The sequence below is a fragment of the Bombina bombina genome, chromosome 8, assembly GCF_027579735.1.
Source record: "Bombina bombina isolate aBomBom1 chromosome 8, aBomBom1.pri, whole genome shotgun sequence".
NCBI lineage: Eukaryota > Metazoa > Chordata > Amphibia > Anura > Bombinatoridae > Bombina > Bombina bombina.
In genome coordinates, this window is record NC_069506.1 from 19,463,110 (window position 1) to 19,482,493 (window position 19,384).

Below are 19,384 nucleotides of genomic sequence, written 5' to 3' on the forward strand. Positions count from 1 at the left end.
CTGTATAGTCCCCATTCCACTGACTGAGCATGCACAGTTGTAATGGTCTTAGATGAATGCGCGCAAAAGGAACTATGTCCATTGCCGCTACCATCAACCCGATAACTTCCATGCACTGAGCTATGGAAGGAAGAGGAACGGAATGAAGTATCCGACAAGAGTCTAGAAGTTTTGTTTTTCTGGCCTCTGTCAGAAAAATCCTCATTTCTAAGGAGTCTATTATTGTTCCCAAGAAGGGAACCCTTGTTGACGGAGATAGAGAACTCTTTTCCACGTTCACTTTCCATCCGTGAGATCTGAGAAAGGCCAGGACAATGTCCGTGTGAGCCTTTGCTTGAGGAAGGGACGACGCTTGAATCAGAATGTCGTCCAAGTAAGGTACTACAGAAATGCCCCTTGGTCTTAGCACAGCTAGAAGGGACCCTAGTACCTTTGTGAAAATCCTTGGAGCAGTGGCTAATCCGAAAGGAAGCGCCACGAACTGGTAATGCTTGTCCAGGAATGCGAACCTTAGGAACCGATGATGTTCCTTGTGGATAGGAATATGTAGATACGCATCCTTTAAATCCACCGTGGTCATGAATTGACCTTCCTGGATGGAAGGAAGAATAGTTTGAATGGTTTCCATCTTGAACGATGGAACCTTGAGAAACTTGTTTAAGATCTTTAGATCTAAGATTGGTCTGAACGTTCCCTCTTTTTTGGGAACTATGAACAGATTGGAGTAGAACCCCATCCCTTGTTCTCTTAATGGAACAGGATGAATCACTCCCATTTTTAACAGGTCTTCTACACAATGTAAGAATGCCTGTCTTTTTATGTGGTCTGAAGACAACTGAGACCTGTGGAACCTCCCCCTTGGGGGAAGTCCCTTGAATTCCAGAAGATAACCTTGGGAGACTATTTCTAGCGCCCAAGGATCCAGAACATCTCTTGCCCAAGCCTGAGCGAAGAGAGAGAGTCTGCCCCCCACCAGATCCGGTCCCGGATCGGGGGCCAACATTTCATGCTGTCTTGGTAGCAGTGGCAGGTTTCTTGGCCTGCTTTCCCTTGTTCCAGCCTTGCATTGGTCTCCAAGCTGGCTTGGCTTGAGAAGTATTACCCTCTTGCTTAGAGGACGTAGCACTTTGGGCTGGTCCGTTTCTACGAAAGGGACGAAAATTAGGTTTATTTTTTGCCTTGAAAGGCCGATCCTGAGGAAGGGCGTGGCCCTTACCCCCAGTGATATCAGAGATAATCTCTTTCAAGTCAGGGCCAAACAGCGTTTTCCCCTTGAAAGGAATGTTAAGTAGCTTGTTCTTGGAAGACGCATCAGCCGACCAAGATTTCAACCAAAGCGCTCTGCGCGCCACAATAGCAAACCCAGAATTCTTAGCCGCTAACCTAGCCAATTGCAAAGTGGCGTCTAGGGTGAAAGAATTAGCCAATTTGAGAGCATTGATTCTGTCCATAATCTCCTCATAAGGAGGAGAATCACTATCGACCGCCTTTATCAGCTCATCGAACCAGAAACATGCGGCTGTAGCGACAGGGACAATGCATGAAATTGGTTGTAGAAGGTAACCCTGCTGAACAAACATCTTTTTAAGCAAACCTTCTAATTTTTTATCCATAGGATCTTTGAAAGCACAACTATCCTCTATGGGTATAGTGGTGCGTTTGTTTAAAGTGGAAACCGCTCCCTCGACCTTGGGGACTGTCATAAGTCCTTTCTGGGGTCGACCATAGGAAACAATTTTTTAAATATGGGGGGAGGGACGAAAGGAATACCGGGCCTTTCCCATTCTTTATTAACAATGTCCGCCACCCGCTTGGGTATAGGAAAAGCTTCTGGGAGCCCCGGCACCTCTAGGAACTTGTCCATTTTACATAGTTTCTCTGGGATGACCAACTTGTCACAATCATCCAGAGTGGATAATACCTCCTTAAGCAGAATGCGGAGATGTTCCAATTTAAATTTAAATGTAATCACATCAGGTTCAGCTTGTTGAGAAATGTTCCCTGAATCAGTAATTTCTCCCTCAGACAAAACCTCCCTGGCCCCATCAGACTGGGTTAGGGGCCCTTCAGAAATATTATTATCAGCGTCGTCATGCTCTTCAGTATCTAAAACAGAGCAGTCGCGCTTACGCTGATAAGTGTTCATTTTGGCTAAAATGTTTTTGACAGAATTATCCATTACAGCCGTTAATTGTTGCATAGTAAGGAGTATTGGCGCACTAGATGTACTAGGGGCCTCCTGAGTGGGCAAGACTCGTGTAGACGAAGGAGGGAATGATGCAGTACCATGCTTACTCCCCTCACTTGAGGAATCATCTTGGGCATCATTGTCATTGTCACATAAATCACATTTATTTAAATGAATAGGAATTCTGGCTTCCCCACATTCAGAACACAGTCTATCTGGTAGTTCAGACATGTTAAACAGGCATAAACTTGATAACAAAGTACAAAAAACGTTTTAAAATAAAACCGTTACTGTCACTTTAAATTTTAAACTGAACACACTTTATTACTGCAATTGCGAAAAAACATGAAGGAATTGTTCAAAATTCACCAAATTTTCACCACAGTGTCTTAAAGCCTTAAAAGTATTGCACACCAAATTTGGAAGCTTTAACCCTTAAAATAACGGAGCCGTTTTGAACTTTAACCCCTTTACAGTCCCTGGTATCTGCTTTGCTGAGACCCAACCAAGCCCAAAGGGGAATACGATACCAAATGACGCCTTCAGAAAGTCTTTTCTAAGTATCAGAGCTCCTCTCACATGCAACTGCATGCCATGCCTCTCAAAAACAAGTGCGCAACACCGGCGCGAAAATGAGGCTCTGCCTATGCTTTGGGAAAGCCCCTAAAGAATAAGGTGTCTAAAACAGTGCCTGCCGATATTATAATATCAAAATACCCAGATAAAATGATTCCTCAAGGCTAAATATGTGTTAATAATGAATCGATTTAGCCCAGAAAAAGTCTACAGTCTTAATAAGGCCTTGTGAAGCCCTTATTTACGATCGTAATAAACATGGCTTACCGGATCCCATAGGGAAAATGACAGCTTCCAGCATTACATCGTCTTGTTAGAATGTGTCATACCTCAAGCAGCAAGAGACTGCTCACTGTTCCCCCAACTGAAGTTAATTGCTCTCAACAGTCCTGTGTGGAACAGCCATGGATTTTAGTGACGGTTGCTAAAATCATTTTCCTCATACAAACAGAAATCTTCATCACTTTTCTGTTTCTGAGTAAATAGTACATACCAGCACTATTTCAAAATAACAAACTCTTGATTGAATAATAAAAACTACAGTTAAACACTAAAAAACTCTAAGCCATCTCCGTGGAGATGTTGCCTGTACAACGGCAAAGAGAATGACTGGGGTAGGCGGAGCCTAGGAGGGATCATGTGACCAGCTTTGCTGGGCTCTTTGCCATTTCCTGTTGGGGAAGAGAATATCCCACAAGTAAGGATGACGCCGTGGACCGGACACACCTATGTTGGAGAAATCTTAACTGCACATACCTCATAGCAGGATAACCTGCACGCCATTCCCCCGCTGAAACTCTTCAGTCATGTGTGAGAACAGCAATGGATCTTAGTTACAACCTGCTAAGATCATAGAAATCACAGGCAGATTCTTCTATTTTTCTGCCTGGAACAAAATAGTACAACTCCGGTACCATTTAAAAAAATAATAAACTTTTGATTGAAGCAAAATAACAGCTACATTTCACCACTTCTCTCTTACTACCTCCATGTTTGTTGAGAGTTGCAAGAGAATGACTGGGTATGGCAGTTAGGGGAGGAGCTATATAGACAGCTCTGCTGTGGGTGCCCTCTTGCAACTTCCTGTTGGGAATGAGAATATCCCACAAGTAATGGATGATCCATGGACTGGATACACCTTACAAGAGAAAAAACGTTTTTTCTATAAACCATGCAAACGTTTTGACACTAAGTAATATGAGTATAAAATGAATATTACCCATTTTTGTAAGCATGATCCCAGTCGTTAAATCACTGCATCAGGCTTACCTCAAATATACAAGGCTCTGTCAGCATTTTCTAGACCTTATCTCTCTAGAAATAAATATACTGAACATACCTCAAAGCAGGTAATCTGCAAACCGTCCGCCCAACTGAAGTTTTCTTTCCATAATCTTCAGTTATGTGTGAGAACAGCAATGGACCTTAGTTACAAACCGCTAAGATCATCAACCTCCAGGCAGATTCTTCTTCTAATTTCTGCCTGAGAGTAAAACAGTACAACGCCGGTACCGTTTAAAAATAAACTCTTGATTGACGGTAAAAACTACACTAAGTCACCACATCTCTCTTACACTTCCTATCTTGTCGAGAGTTGCAAGAGAATGAGTGGGGGTAGCAGTTAGGGGAGGAGCTATATAGACAGCTCTGCTGTGGGTGTCCTCTTGCAACTTCCTGTTGGGAAGGAGAATATCCCACAAGTAATGGATGAACCCGTGGACTGGATACACCTTTACAAGAGAAATAAAAAATTCTTGATTGAAGAATCTAAACCAACACCTCACTTTACCTCTTCCTATCACTAACACAGGCAACGAGAATGACTTGGTTGGGGGGGGGGGGGAGAGGGAGGAGCTATTTATGCAGCTCTGCTGTGGAGCTCTTTGCCTCCTCCTGCTGACCAGGAGGCGATATCCCATAAGGATGAAATCCGTGGACTCGTCATATCTTGTAAAAGAAATCCAATTTTGTACATAGTACACGTTAACAAGAATACTTCTCTTATATAATCGTACAAATAAAATTTGCAGTAGGTCAATACAGAACGTAATTTTGTCTCTTGGTAGGTTGTCCAGATTTATCCTCTGCGAAAAATGTGAATGGTCTCCGTTCCATTGACTGAGCAAGCAAAGCTGCAATGGTCGCAGATGGAACCAAGCAAAAGGAATGATGTCCATGGAAGCAACCATCAGACCAATCACCTCCATGCTTTGAGCCACCGATGGACGAAAGGCAGACTGGAGAGAAAGACAAGAAGCAATAAGTTTGGATTTTCTGACGTCCATCAGGAAAATATTCATGGACAGGGAATCTATGATTGTCCCTAGGAAACACTCTTGAAGTTGGAACGAGATTTTTTCCCCCCCCAGATTCACCTTCCACCCGTGGGAACTTAGGGAAAACATCTCTATCAGATTTTGCTAGCTGAAAAGATGAAGCGCCACAATAATTCCCTGGGATCCCAGAACTTTAGTGAATATTCTGGGAGCTGAAGCAAACCAAAACGGAAGGGCAATAAACTGGAAATGCTTGTCCAGAAAGGCAAACCTTAGAAAAAGGAGATCCAACTCCGGTGATGATCCCTGTGAATGGGAACTTAAGTAAGCGTCCTTCAGGTCTATGACTGTCATAAATGGACCATCCTGAACCAATGGAAGAAGGGAACAAATAGTTTACATCTTGAAGGATGGAACCCTGAGGAATTTGATTAGACACTACTTTAGGTCTAGGATGGGACGGAAAGATCCCTTCTCTTTGGGAACCACAAATAGATTTGAATAGAATTCTTGACCTTGTTCCTCTAGAGGGACTGGTACAATAACTCGCAGGGAGAAAAGGTCCTCTAAGCAATTTAAGACGGCCTTCCTCTTAATGATGGGGCATATAACAGCTCTGTCACAGCCTTGCCCGGATTTGAACCTGGGTCTCCGGGTTCCGAGCCTGTTTCTCTATTCCTGCACCACCAGAGGCTTTTTGGTTTGAGGATAGTCGTGACAGGAGAAATCTGCCCCTTGGAGGGCAAGATCTGAATCCTATGTTGTAACCCTGAGATACTATGTCCACAGCCCACGAATCTGGGACATTGCGTATACAAGCCACGTTAAAAAGAAAGCCTGCACCCCACCCGATCCAAAATCGGATCGGGACAGACCCTTTTTGCTGATTTAGAGTCAGCAGGTGGTTTCTTGATTTGCTTTCCCTTATTCCAAGGCTGGCTGGATTTGCAATTGGACCTCAATTGGTCTGGATTGGAAGAAGAAGAGGAAGACTTCTGTCCTTTAAAAATGTGAAAGGAAAGAAAATTAGAAGTCTGTCGACCCATAGGACTATTCTTCTTGTCCTGAGGTAGGAAAGATCCATTTTCACCCGAAATCACTGAAATGATTTCTGCTAGACGAGGCCCACACACCCTTAGAAGGTAAAGCCAAAAGCTTGGTCTTAGAAGAAACATCAGCCCACCAATATTTTAACCACAAAGCTCTGTGAGCTAGAACACTGAAGCAAGACCTCTCAGCTCCCAGACTAATTAACTGCATGATAGCATTGATATAAAGGTATCGGCCAGATTAAGTACTTTGATCCTATCGAGGATCTTCTCTATTGTATTCTTCTGATATCAGATCAGACAAGACATTGCACCAATAAGATGCTGCTCCTGCAACCGTAGTAAAACTTGCCACAGGTTTCCACTGTAATCCTGGATGTACATCTTCTTTAAGATAAAATACATGTATTTCACTTAAAGGAGGTTTACCGGCTCTGAAATCACCAGATGTGACTTTCTTTGCATCTTCTGCAGCAGCGTGGTTGGACGAGATCATGGACGACGAAAATCTTCCTGCAGGCGTCGAGGGTCAGAAGAGCTTCTTCGGCAGGACGGCATCTGCCAGCACAGCTCAACCTTGCCTGAACTCCACGAGACATCTTGCTGCAGTCTCGCCACTACCTCTTGGCAAGTCTTTTAGCCTGAGCCCAAGTATTTGGCCCAATGGGAGTGGTGCTCTCCAGGCCTGTCTACAGTCTGGTCCGGTAAACTTTCTATATGGGCCTTAATTGTCTACAGGCCATAGACACCCGTTTGACTATCTGCCATAAATCATAATTCAAGTTACACAAGAAAAGAAACAGCATTTAAAGAATTAGCTGAATTTAAAGGGCTTATTAGTCTGGAGTACAACTATATTATGGGGGGGGGGGGTGTGTGTGAAGAAATATGAAGGATTCAGGCCTTAGCCACTGGCTATATATATATGCAAACCAGAGCAGTCTTCATAGTTTAAGTCCCCTCTCATAAGGTTTGGTATAGCCCAGTGAAGAAAGCCCTAGAGTGAAATCATTAATATTACTTGAGCCTTCTAAGCTAAAAACAAAAACATAATTTATGCTTACCTGATAAATTCCTTTCTTCTGTAGTGTGATCAGTCCACGGGTCATCATTACTTCTGGGATATTACTCCTCCCCAACAGGAAGTGCAAGAGGATTCACCCAGCAGAGCTGCATATAGCTCCTCCCCTCTACGTCACTCCCAGTCATTCGACCAAGGACCAACGAGAAAGGAAAAGCCAAGGGTGAAGTGGTGACTGGAGTATAAATTAAAAAATATTTACCTGCCTTAAAAACAGGGCGGGCCGTGGACTGATCACACTACAGAAGAAAGGAATTTATCAGGTAAGCATAAATTATGTTTTCTTCTGTTAAGTGTGATCAGTCCACGGGTCATCATTACTTCTGGGATACCAATACCAAAGCAAAAGTACACGGATGACGGGAGGGATAGGCAGGCTCTTTATACAGAAGGAACCACTGCCTGAAGAACCTTTCTCCCAAAAATAGCCTCTGATGAAGCAAAAGTGTCAAATTTGTAAAATTTGGAAAAAGTATGAAGCGAAGACCAAGTTGCAGCCTTGCAAATCTGTTCAACAGAGGCCTCATTCTTGAAGGCCCAAGTGGAAGCCACAGCTCTAGTAGAATGAGCTGTAATTCTTTCAGGAGGCTGCCGTCCAGCAGTCTCATAAGCTAAACGAATTATGCTACGAAGCCAAAAAGAAAGAGAGGTAGCGGAAGCTTTTTGACCTCTCCTCTGCCCAGAGTAAATGACAAACAGAGAAGACGTTTGTCGAAATTCCTTAGTTGCCTGTAAGTAAAATTTTAGAGCACGGACTACATCCAGGTTGTGCAGTAGACGTTCCTTCTTTGAAGAAGGATTTGGGCATAAAGAAGGAACAACAATCTCTTGATTGATATTCCTGTTAGTAACTACCTTAGGTAAGAACCCAGGTTTAGTACGCAGGACTACCTTATCCGAATGAAAAATCAAATAAGGAGAATCACAATGTAAGGCTGATAATTCAGAGACTCTTCGAGCCGAGGAAATAGCCATTAAAAATAGAACTTTCCAAGATAACAACTTTATATCAATGGAATGAAGGGGTTCAAACGGAACGCCCTGTAAAACATTAAGAACAAGGTTTAAACTCCATGGTGGAGCAACAGTTTTAAACACAGGCTTAATTCTGGCCAAAGCCTGACAAAAAGCCTGGACGTCAGGAACTTCTGACAGCCGTTTGTGTAACAGAATGGACAGAGCTGAGATCTGTCCCTTTAATGAACTAGCAGATAAACCCTTTTCTAAACCTTCTTGTAGAAAAGACAATATCCTAGGAATCCTAACCTTACTCCAAGAGTAACCTTTGGATTCACACCAATATAGGTATTTACGCCATATCTTATGGTAAATCTTTCTGGTAACAGGTTTCCTAGCCTGTATTAAGGTATCAATAACTGACTCAGAAAACCCACGTCTTGATAAAATCAAGCGTTCAATTTCCAAGCAGTCAGCTTCAGAGAAGTTAGATTTTGATGTTTGAAGGGACCCTGTATCAGAAGGTCCTGTTTCAGAGGTAGAGACCAAGGTGGACAGGATGACATGTCCACCAGGTCTGCATACCAAGTCCTGCGTGGCCACGCAGGTGCTATTAGAATCACTGATGCTCTCTCTTGTTTGATTCTGGCAATCAATCGAGGAAGCAACGGGAAGGGTGGAAACACGTAAGCCATCCTGAAGTCCCAAGGTGCTGTCAGAGCATCTATCAGGACTGCTCCTGGATCCCTGGATCTGGACCCGTAACGAGGAAGCTTGGCGTTCTGTCGAGACGCCATGAGATCTATCTCTGGTTTGCCCCAACGTCGCAGTATTTGGGCAAAGACCTCCGGATGAAGTTCCCACTCCCCCGGATGAAAAGTCTGACGACTTAAGAAATCCGCCTCCCAGTCCCGGATGTGGATTGCTGACAGGTGGCAAGAGTGAGACTCTGCCCAGAGAATTATCTTTGATACTTCCATCATAGCTAGGGAGCTTCTTGTCCCTCCCTGATGGTTGATGTAAGCTACAGTCGTGATGTTGTCCGACTGAAACCTGATGAACCCCCGAGTTGTCAACTGGGGCCAAGCCAGGAGGGCATTGAGAACTGCTCTCAATTCCAGAATGTTTATTGGCAGGAGACTCTCCTCCTGACTCCATTGTCCCTGAGCCTTCAGAGAATTCCAGACGGCACCCCAACCTAGAAGGCTGGCGTCTGTTGTTACAATTGTCCAGTCTGGTCTGCTGAATGGCATCCCCCTGGACAGATGTGGCCGAGAAAGCCACCATAGAAGAGAATTTCTGGTCTCTTGATCCAGATTCAGAGAAGGGGATAAGTCTGAGTAATCCCCATTCCACTGACTTAGCATGCACAGTTGCAGTGGTCTGAGGTGTAAGCGTGCAAAGGGTACTATGTCCATTGCCGCTACCATTAAGCCGATTACCTCCATGCATTGAGCCACTGACGGGTGTTGAATGGAATGAAGGGTGCGGCAAGCACTTTGAAGTCTTGTTAGCCTGTCCTCTGTCAGGTAAATCTTCATTTCTACAGAATCTATAAGAGTCCCCAGGAAGGGAACTCTTGTGAGTGGAACGAGTGAACTTTTCTTTTCGTTCACCTTCCATCCATGTGACCTTAGAAATGCCAGCACTAACTCTGTATGAGACTTGGCAGTTTGAAAGCTTGAAGCTTGTATCAGAATGTCGTCTAGGTATGGAGCTACCGAGATTCCCCGCGGTCTTAGTACCGCCAGAAGAGCACCCAGAACCTTTGTGAAGATTCTTGGAGCTGTAGCCAATCCGAATGGAAGAGCCACAAACTGGTAATGCCTGTCTAGGAAGGCAAACCTTAGGTACCGATAATGATCTTTGTGAATCGGTATGTGAAGGTAAGCATCTTTTAAATCTACAGTGGTCATGTACTGACCCTCTTGGATCATAGGTAAAATTGTCCGAATAGTCTCCATCTTGAACGATGGAACTCTTAGGAATTTGTTTAGGATCTTTAAGTCCAGGATTGGTCTGAAAGTTCCCTCTTTTTTGGGAACCACAAACAGATTTGAGTAAAACCCCTGTCCCTGTTCCGATCGTGGAACTGGATGGATTACTCCCATTAACAAGAGCTCTTGTACGCAGCGTAGAAACGCCTCTTTCTTTGTCTGGATTGTTGACAATCTTGACAGATGAAATCTCTCTCTTGGAGGAGAGTATTTGAAGTCCAGAAGGTATCCCTGAGATATTATCTCTAGCGCCCAGGGATCCTGAACATCTCTTGCCCAAGCCTGGGCGAAGAGAGAAAGTCTGCCCCCCACTAGATCCGATCCCGGATCGGGGGCCCTCAATTCATGCTGTTTTAGGGGCAGCAGCAGGTTTCCTAGTCTGCTTGCCCTTGTTCCAGGATTGGTTAGGTTTCCAGCCTTGTCTGTAGCGAGCAACAGCTCCTTCCTGTTTTGGTGCAGAGGAAGTTGATGCTGCTCCAGCTTTGAAATTACGAAAGGAACGAAAATTAGACTGTCTAGTCTTGGCTTTGTCCTGAGGCAGGGCATGGCCTTTACCTCCTGTAATGTCAGCGATAATCTCTTTCAACCCGGGCCCGAATAAGGTCTGCCCTTTGAAAGGTATATTAAGCAATTTAGACTTAGAAGTAACATCAGCTGACCAGGATTTTAGCCACAGCGCCCTGCGTGCCTGAATGGCGAATCCTGAATTCTTCGCCGTAAGTTTAGTAAGATGTACTACGGCCTCCGAAATGAATGAATTAGCTAGTTTAAGGACTCTAAGCCTGTCCGTAATGTCGTCCAGAGTAGCTGAACCAATGTTCTCTTCCAGAGACTCAATCCAGAATGCCGCTGCAGCCGTGATCGGCGCAATGCATGCAAGGGGTTGCAATATAAAACCTTGTTGAACAAACATTTTCTTAAGGTAACCCTCTAACTTTTTATCCATTGGATCTGAAAAAGCACAGCTATCCTCCACCGGGATAGTGGTACGCTTAGCTAAGGTAGAAACTGCTCCCTCCACCTTAGGGACCGTTTGCCATAAGTCCCTTGTGGTGGCGTCTATTGGAAACATTTTTCTAAATATCGGAGGGGGTGAGAACGGCACACCGGGTCTATCCCACTCCTTAGTAACAATTTCAGTAAGTCTCTTAGGTATAGGAAAAACCTCAGTACTCGTCGGTACCGCAAAATATTTATCCAACCTACACATTTTCTCTGGTATTGCAACTGTGTTACAATCATTCAGAGCCGCTAACACCTCCCCTAGTAATACACGGAGGTTTTCCAGTTTAAATTTAAAATTTGAAATATCTGAATCCAGTCTGTTTGGATCAGAACCGTCACCCACAGAATGAAGTTCTCCGTCCTCATGTTCTGCCACCTGTGACGCAGTGTCTGACATGGCACTAATATTATCAGCGCACTCTGTTCTCACCCCAGAGTGATCACGCTTACCTCTTAGTTCTGGTAATTTAGCCAAAACCTCAGTCATAACAGTAGCCATATCCTGTAATGTGATTTGTAATGGCCGCCCAGATGTACTCGGCGCTACAATATCACGCACCTCCCTCTGAGCGGGAGATGTAGGTACTGACACGTGAGGCGAGTTAGTCGGCATAACTCTCCCCTCGTTGTTTGGTGAAATTTGTTCAATTTGTACAGATTGACTTTTATTTAAAGTAGCATCAATACAGTTAGTACATAAATTTCTATTGGGCTCCACTTTGGCATTGCAACAAATGACACGGGTATCATCCTCTGAATCAGACATGTTTAACACACTAGCAAATAAACTTGCAACTTGGAAATACAATTCAATTAGAATAATATTAAAACGTACTGTGCCTTTAAGAAGCACAGAAGATCTATGACAGTTGAAAATTAATAAATTGAAACAGTTATAGCCTCAATCCTTGTAAACAACACAACTTTAGCAAAGGTTTAATCCCATTAGCAAAGATAACAAATTCTGAAAGCAGGAAACAAATTACAGAATAAACGTTTTTTATCTCAGTCAAACTATAATTCTCACAGCTCTGCTGAGAGAAATTACCTCCCTCAAAATAAGTTTTGAAGACCCCTGAGCTCTGTAGAGATGAACCGGATCATGCAGGGAATACAATGAGTTGCTGACTGAAATATTTGATGCGTAGTAAAAGCGCCAAAAAACGGCCCCTCCCCCTCACACACAGCAGTGAGGGAGAACAGAAACTGTCAGAAAACAGATTAAGCAACTGCCAAGTGGAAAAATAGTGCCCAAACATTTATTCACTCAGTACCTCAGTAAATGAAAACGATTTTACATTCCAGCAAAAACGTTAAACATAATCTCTAGTTATTAAACAGCTTTATGTATTTCTTACAGTGTAATTCTAGTGAAGTACCATTCCCCAGAATACTGAAGTGTAAAGTATACATACATGACATATCGGTATGGCAGGATTTTCTCATCAATTCCATTGTCAGAAAATAAAAACTGCTACATACCTCTATGCAGATTCATCTGCCCGCTGTCCCCTGATCTGAAGTTTACCTCTCCTCAGATGGCCGAGAAACAGCAATATGATCTTAACTACTCCGGCTAAAATCATAACAAAAACTCTGGTAGATTCTTCTTCAAACTCTGCCAGAGAGATAATAACACACTCCGGTGCTATTTTAAAATAACAAACTCTTGATTGAAGATATAAAACTAAGTATAATCACCATAGTCCTCTCACACATCCTATCTAGACGTTGGGTGCAAGAGAATGACTGGGAGTGACGTAGAGGGGAGGAGCTATATGCAGCTCTGCTGGGTGAATCCTCTTGCACTTCCTGTTGGGGAGGAGTAATATCCCAGAAGTAATGATGACCCGTGGACTGATCACACTTAACAGAAGAAATATGAATCCCATTGCAGATTATTTTAAGATGAATTATTTTGTTGGCTACACAGAATATCTTAACTGGACATAGCTTTGCTGAATTAGTTTATAGCCATTTGTGAAAAGGCTACATTTTACAATACAGGTAAGACAGGCTGGAACTAGGGTTGCCACCTCGGCCATGTTTTCCTGGACACTTATGAGTTACACATGCTGCAGGGTGTGCAGGGAGGAACATGAATAGTGCTGTCCAGGGTCACTATTCATGTGCTGTCCAGGGGTGCAATGCATGTTCCCCTCTGCTTACCCTGCAGAATGTATAACTCATAAGTGTCCAGGAAAACATGGCCGAGGTTGCAACCCTAGCTGGAACGTGGAACATTTATACTTTTTTTTTCTGCTACGTCATAGAAAAATCCATATGAAAATTAACACCTATAAGAATCAAATTTTAGTATGATTGAAACATCTCTAATTACAATCCTCAAAAACAGCCTGTGCCACACAAAGCACACTTTACAATACACTTGTGCCTGCGCATTACAGAATTTCTCTCAAATAGCAACATATAGAGCTTAAAGATACTATACCTGGTGGAGAAAAAGGACTATGGACAATTGTCCTGTTTTCACCCTGGTCTTCTTCTGCCTCCAGATGGGTTTCTCCAATCTTAGGGCGATGTTCGAGGACCCTGCATTTGTACCAACAACGTCGCCTTGCATCCTGTGTACTCCAATACAAACGTGAACATCTAAATGAAGAAAGCAAAACTGTCATGGTTGTACTGAGTAGTGATCAAACCAGTTTATAGGTTCTGATGATGTTTAGCACTTTGACTTCTTGAAATTAGTAATATATTTAAATTTTTCTAAGTCAAGAAATTAAAAGACCAGAATAAATTTATAGATTATTATAGAACACTGGTAGAGATACAACAGTTCAAAATATTAGGTCCAGGAAAACACTAATGCATTTAAACTGTTTTAAACGAGACTATCTATAATTTTCATTCAAACTGCTGAGTCAAGGATTTTTTTTGTTAACCCCTTATGACAGCTGATGTACCCTGTACGTTGGCTGTCAGTCACTCTCACTGAAGGGTTAAACAAAGTGGCAAGACCAAGCTCTCCAAAATGTATCCTGCAGTGAGACGAGACCAGCGTTTTTTTAATTGCTGAAAACCCTTTAAAGGGACAGTAAACGTACGTAGTGCAGAATTATTTAACATTATCTTAGCGGAAACTTCATAAATTAAAAGCATTGCCAGTTTTTGTTTGTGTAAAGTTGGACTCCGCTCCAGGCCAGGGATAGGCAAGGTGTCCGTACACGGACACTAGTGTCCATGACTAGACCATGCAGTGTCCGCCACAACCTTAGTATATCTTTTCTTTCTGACTAAATAATAGGAATAAAAAAAAATTATGTAGCGTGAATAAAGTTAGTGGCTTGTCAAGAAACTGATAGCGATATTGGATGATAAGTTATGGAATAAATAAAGCCTGAGTGAAATACTGGATGTGTATCTGCATCTGTATAATAACACCCAGCTCTATACAAAGACACTGGCACATGGGTATAGCCAGACGAGGGCTGGTTATAGAATCAGTGGTATCTGCATCAGTATAATAATACCCAGCACTATATAATGACACAGTAGTGACACTGGCACATGGGTATAGCCAGAGGAGGGCTGGTTATAGGATCAGTGGTATCTGCATCAGTATAATAAGAAGAAGCACTATATAATGACACAGTAGTGACACTGGCACATGTGTATAGCCAGAGGAGGGCTGGTTATAGGATCAGTGGTATCTGCATCAGTATAATAACACCCAGCGCTATATAATGACACAGTAGTGACACTGGCACATGGGTATAGCCAGAGGAGGGCTGGTTATAGGATCAGTGGTATCTGCATCAGCATAATAACACCAAGCACTATAAAATAATGTTTTTAATTTCAAATGTACCTTGGTGTCCTATAAGGTCAGTACTTTGGAAAATGTCCGCCACAGCCTTAGTCTGTGCCTATCCCTGCTCCAGGCTCTACTGAGAGGGTCTTGAATTTCTGGCTAGTCACAGCACACCCGATCGCGCCATTGGACTGAATGAAGCTCGCTCCCGCTACTAGACCAGAGCGGGAGCGAGCTATATCTAGTATAATAGCGCGATTGGTAGTGCTGTGACTAGCCAGCAAGCCTGCAAAGCGCTTTGGAAATCCAAGACCCGCTCAGTAGAGCCTGGAGCAGAGTCCAACCGTACATTAAAAAAAAAAAAAAAAAAACTCGAAATGCTTTTAAATTTATGAAGTTACAGCTAAGAAAATGTTATATAATTCTGCACTATGTGCAGGATCATATAACATTCTGTACGTTTACTGTCCCTTTAAGGACACGCAACGTATAGAGTACATCTGTGTTGTTAACGGGTTAAACTTCTCAACTCCAGTCCTTAATTACCCCTGACCGGCCATATTTTCATGATATCTGAACTAGAGTACAGGTGAAATAATCAGCTGATGGATGAGAACAGGTTAGAAACCATGGTTACTGATCAGCTGATAATTTCACCTGTGCTCTTGTTCAGATATCATGAAAAATGAAATTTATGCTTACCTGATACATTTATTTCTTCTACGATACGACGAGTCCACGGATTTCATCCTTACTTGTGAGATATTATCCTCCTGCTAACAGGAAGTGGCAAAGAGCACGACAGCAGAGCTGTATATATAGCTCCTACCTTCCCTCCACCCCCAGTCATTCGACCGAAGGTTTAGGAAGAGAAAGGAAAAGCTAAAGGTGCAGAGGTGACTGAAGTTGTAAAAATAAAATATAATCTGTCTTAAAATTAAAGGGAGGGCCGTGGACTCGTCGTATCGTAGAAGAAATCAATTTATCAGGTAAGCATAAATTTCATTTTCTTCTACAAGATACGAGGAGTTCACGGATTTCATCCTTACTTGTGGGATACAATACCAAAGCTACAGGACATGGATGAAACGGGAGGGACAAGACAGAGACCTAAACAGAAGGCACCACTGCTTGAAGAACCTTTCTCCCAAAAACAGCCTCAGAAGAAGCAAAAGTATCAAATTTGGAAAATTTGGAAAAAGTATGAAGGGACGACCAAGTCGCAGCCTTCCAAATCTGTTCAACAGAAGCATCGTTTTTTAAAGGCCCATGTGGAAGCCACAGCCCTAGTAGAATGAGCCGCAATTCTTTCAGGAGGCTGCTGTCCAGCAGTCTCATATGCCAGGCGGATGATACTCCTCAGCCAAAAAGAGGTAGCCGTAGCTTTCTGACCCCTACGCTTTCCAGAATAAACAATGAACAATGAAGATGATTGACGGAAATCCTTGGTTGCCTGTAAGTAAAACTTCAAGGCACGGACCACGTACAAGTTATGTAACAGACTCTCCTTCTTAGGAGGATTAGGACACAAGGAAGGAACAACAATTTCCTGATTAATATTCTTATTTGAAACAACCTTCGGAAGAAATCCAGGTTTGGAACGCAAAACCATCTTATCATAATGAAATATAAGATAAGGCGAATCACATTGTAACGATGAAAGCTCAGAAATTCTTCGAGAAGAAGAAATAGCAACCAAAAACAAAACTTTCCAAGATAACAATTTAATATCTATGGAATGCATGGGTACAAACGGAACCCCTTGAAGAACTCTAAGAACTAAATTCAAACTCCAGGAAGGAGTAATAGGTCTAAATACAGGCTTAATTCTGGAAAAATACTGAACATCTGGCACATTGCCAAACGCTTGTGAAGCAAAATAGACAAAGCAGAAATATGTCCCTTTAAGGAACTTGCTGATAACCCTTTCTCCAATACTTCTTGGAGAAAAGACAGAATCCTGGGAATCCTAACTTTACTCCATGAGTAACCCTTGGATTCACACCAATAAAGATATTTATGCCATATTTTATGATAGATCTTTCTAGTGACAGGCTTACGAGCCTGTATCAAAGTATTGATGACCGAATCGGAGAATCCCCGCTTAGATAAAATCAAGCGGTCAACTGCAGAGAATTTAGATTTGGATGTTGGAAAAGACCTTGAATGAGAAGGTCCTGTCTCAAAGGAAGTTTACACGGTGGCAGAGAGGACATGTCCACTAGATCCGCATACCAAGTCCTTCCGTGGCCACGCAGGCGCTACCAGGATTAATGAAGCTCTCCTGTTTGATCCGAGCAATCACGCGTGGAAGGAGAGGGAACGGTGGAAACACATAAGCTAGGCTGAACGACCAAGGTACTGCCAAGGCATCTATCAGTTCGGCCTGAGGATCCCTCGATCTGGATCCGTAATGTGGAAGCTTGGCATTCTGACAAGATGCCATCAGATCTAAATCCGGTCTGCCCCATTGGAGAATCAATGAGGCAAACACCTCCGGGTGGAGTTCCCACTCCCCCGGATGAAAAGTCTGACGAGAAAATCTGCTTCCCAGGTCTCTACTCCTGGGATGTAGATTGCTGATAGATAGCAAGAGTGGGCCTCCGCCCATCAAATTATCTTTGATACTTCTATCATCGCTAAGGAACTCCATGTTCCCCCCTGATGAATGATATACGCCACAGTCGTTATATTGTCATACTGGAATCAGATTAATCTGGCCGAAGTGCATTGAATATTGCTCTGTTCCAGAATATTGATTGGAAGTAGAGACTCTACCTGAGTCCAAACACCCTGAGCTTTCAGGGAATTCCAGACTACTCCTCAGCCCAGAAGACTGGCGTCCGTTATCACTATCACCCACGAGGGTCTGCAGAAACATGTCCCCTGGGACAGATGATCCGGCGACAACCACCAAAGAAGAGAGTCTCTGGTTTCTTGATCCAGATTTATCTGAGGAGATAAATTTGCATAGTCCCCATTCCACTGTCCTAGCATGCACAGCTGCAGTGGTCTGAGATGAAAGCGAGCAAATGGAACGATGTCCATTGCCGCTTCCATTAATCCAATTACCTCCATACACTGAGCCACTGATGGCTGAGGAATGGACTGAAGTGCTCGGCAAGTATTTAGAATCTTTGATTTTCTGACCTCCGTCAGAAATATTTTCATGTCTACCGAATCTATCAGAGTTCCCAAGAAAGAAACCCGTGCCCGTGGAACTAGTGAACTCTTTTCTATGTTCACCTTCCAACCGTGAGTTCTCAGGAAAGACAACACTGTCCGTGTGAGATTTTGTCTGATAAGTTGATGCCTGAATCAAAATATAGTCTAGATAAGGCGCCACTGCTATGCCCTGCGGTCTGAGAACCGCCAGAAGGGACCCTAGAACCTTTGTGAAGATTCTGGGTGCTGTGGCCAACCCAAAGGGAAGAGCCACAAACTGATAATGTTTGTCCAGAAAGGTAAACCTTAGTAACTGATGATGATCCTTGTGAATAGGAATACGAAGGTATGCATCCTTCAAGTCCAGGGTAGTCATATATTGACCCTCCTGGATCATTGGTAAGATTGTTTGATTAGTCTCCATCTTGAACGATGGGACTCTGAGAAACTTGTTTAAACACTTGAGATCTAAAATGGGTCTGAAAGCTCCCTCTTTTTTGGGAACCAGGAAAAGATTTGAGTAAAACCCCTGTCCCTGTTACAGTTTTGAAACGGGACAAATTACTCCCATGGTAGAGAGGTCTTTTACACAGCGTAAGAACGCCTCTCTCTTTATCTGGTCTACAGACAGTCGTGAAAGATGAAATCTCCCTCTTGGGAGAAAATCCTTGAATTCCAGTTGAATCCCGTGGGTCACGATTTCCAGTGCCCAGGGGTCCTGAACATCTCTTGCCCAAGCCTGGGCAAATAAAGGAAGTCTGCCCCCTACTAGATCCAGTCCCGGATCGGGGGTCGCCCCTTCCTGCTGTCTTGGTAGCAGAAGCAGGCTTTTTGGATTGTTTACCTTTATTCCAAGCCTGGTTGGGTCTCCAGACGGACTTGGATTGACCAAAATTCCCTTCCTGCTTTGTTGAGGAAGAGGAAACAGAGGGTATACCTTTAAAATTTTGAAAGGAACGAAAATTATTTTGTTTACCCCTCATCTTAACAGACTTATCCTGAGGTAGGACGTGACCTTTACCTCCAGTAATGTCAGAAATTATTTCCTTCAATTCAGACCCGAATAGGGTCTTACCCTTGAAAGTAATAGCTAAAAGCTTAGATTTTGATGACACATCAGCAGACCATGATTTGAGCCATAACGCTCTAAAATGGCAAATCCTGCATTTTTCGCCGCTAATTTAGCAATTTGAAAAGCGGCATCGGTAATAAAAGAATTAGCTAGCTTGAGAGCCTTAATTCTATCCAAAATGTCCTCTAATGGAGTCTCAACCTTCAGAGACTCCTCTAGAGCATCAAACCAAAAAGCTGCTGC

General features: G+C 43.1%; 1 protein-coding gene across 2 annotated transcripts in view; it reads right to left on the bottom strand.

Moving 5' to 3' along the window:
- KMT2B (lysine methyltransferase 2B) overlaps positions 1-19,384 on the bottom strand; it is a 559,096-nt gene that overhangs the window by 196,112 nt on the left and 343,600 nt on the right. For both annotated transcript variants that reach the window (XM_053690169.1, XM_053690168.1), the window contains exon 26: positions 13,582-13,742. In XM_053690169.1, coding sequence (XP_053546144.1) covers positions 13,582-13,742 — 161 coding nt within the window. The remainder of the gene's footprint in view (positions 1-13,581; positions 13,743-19,384) is intronic.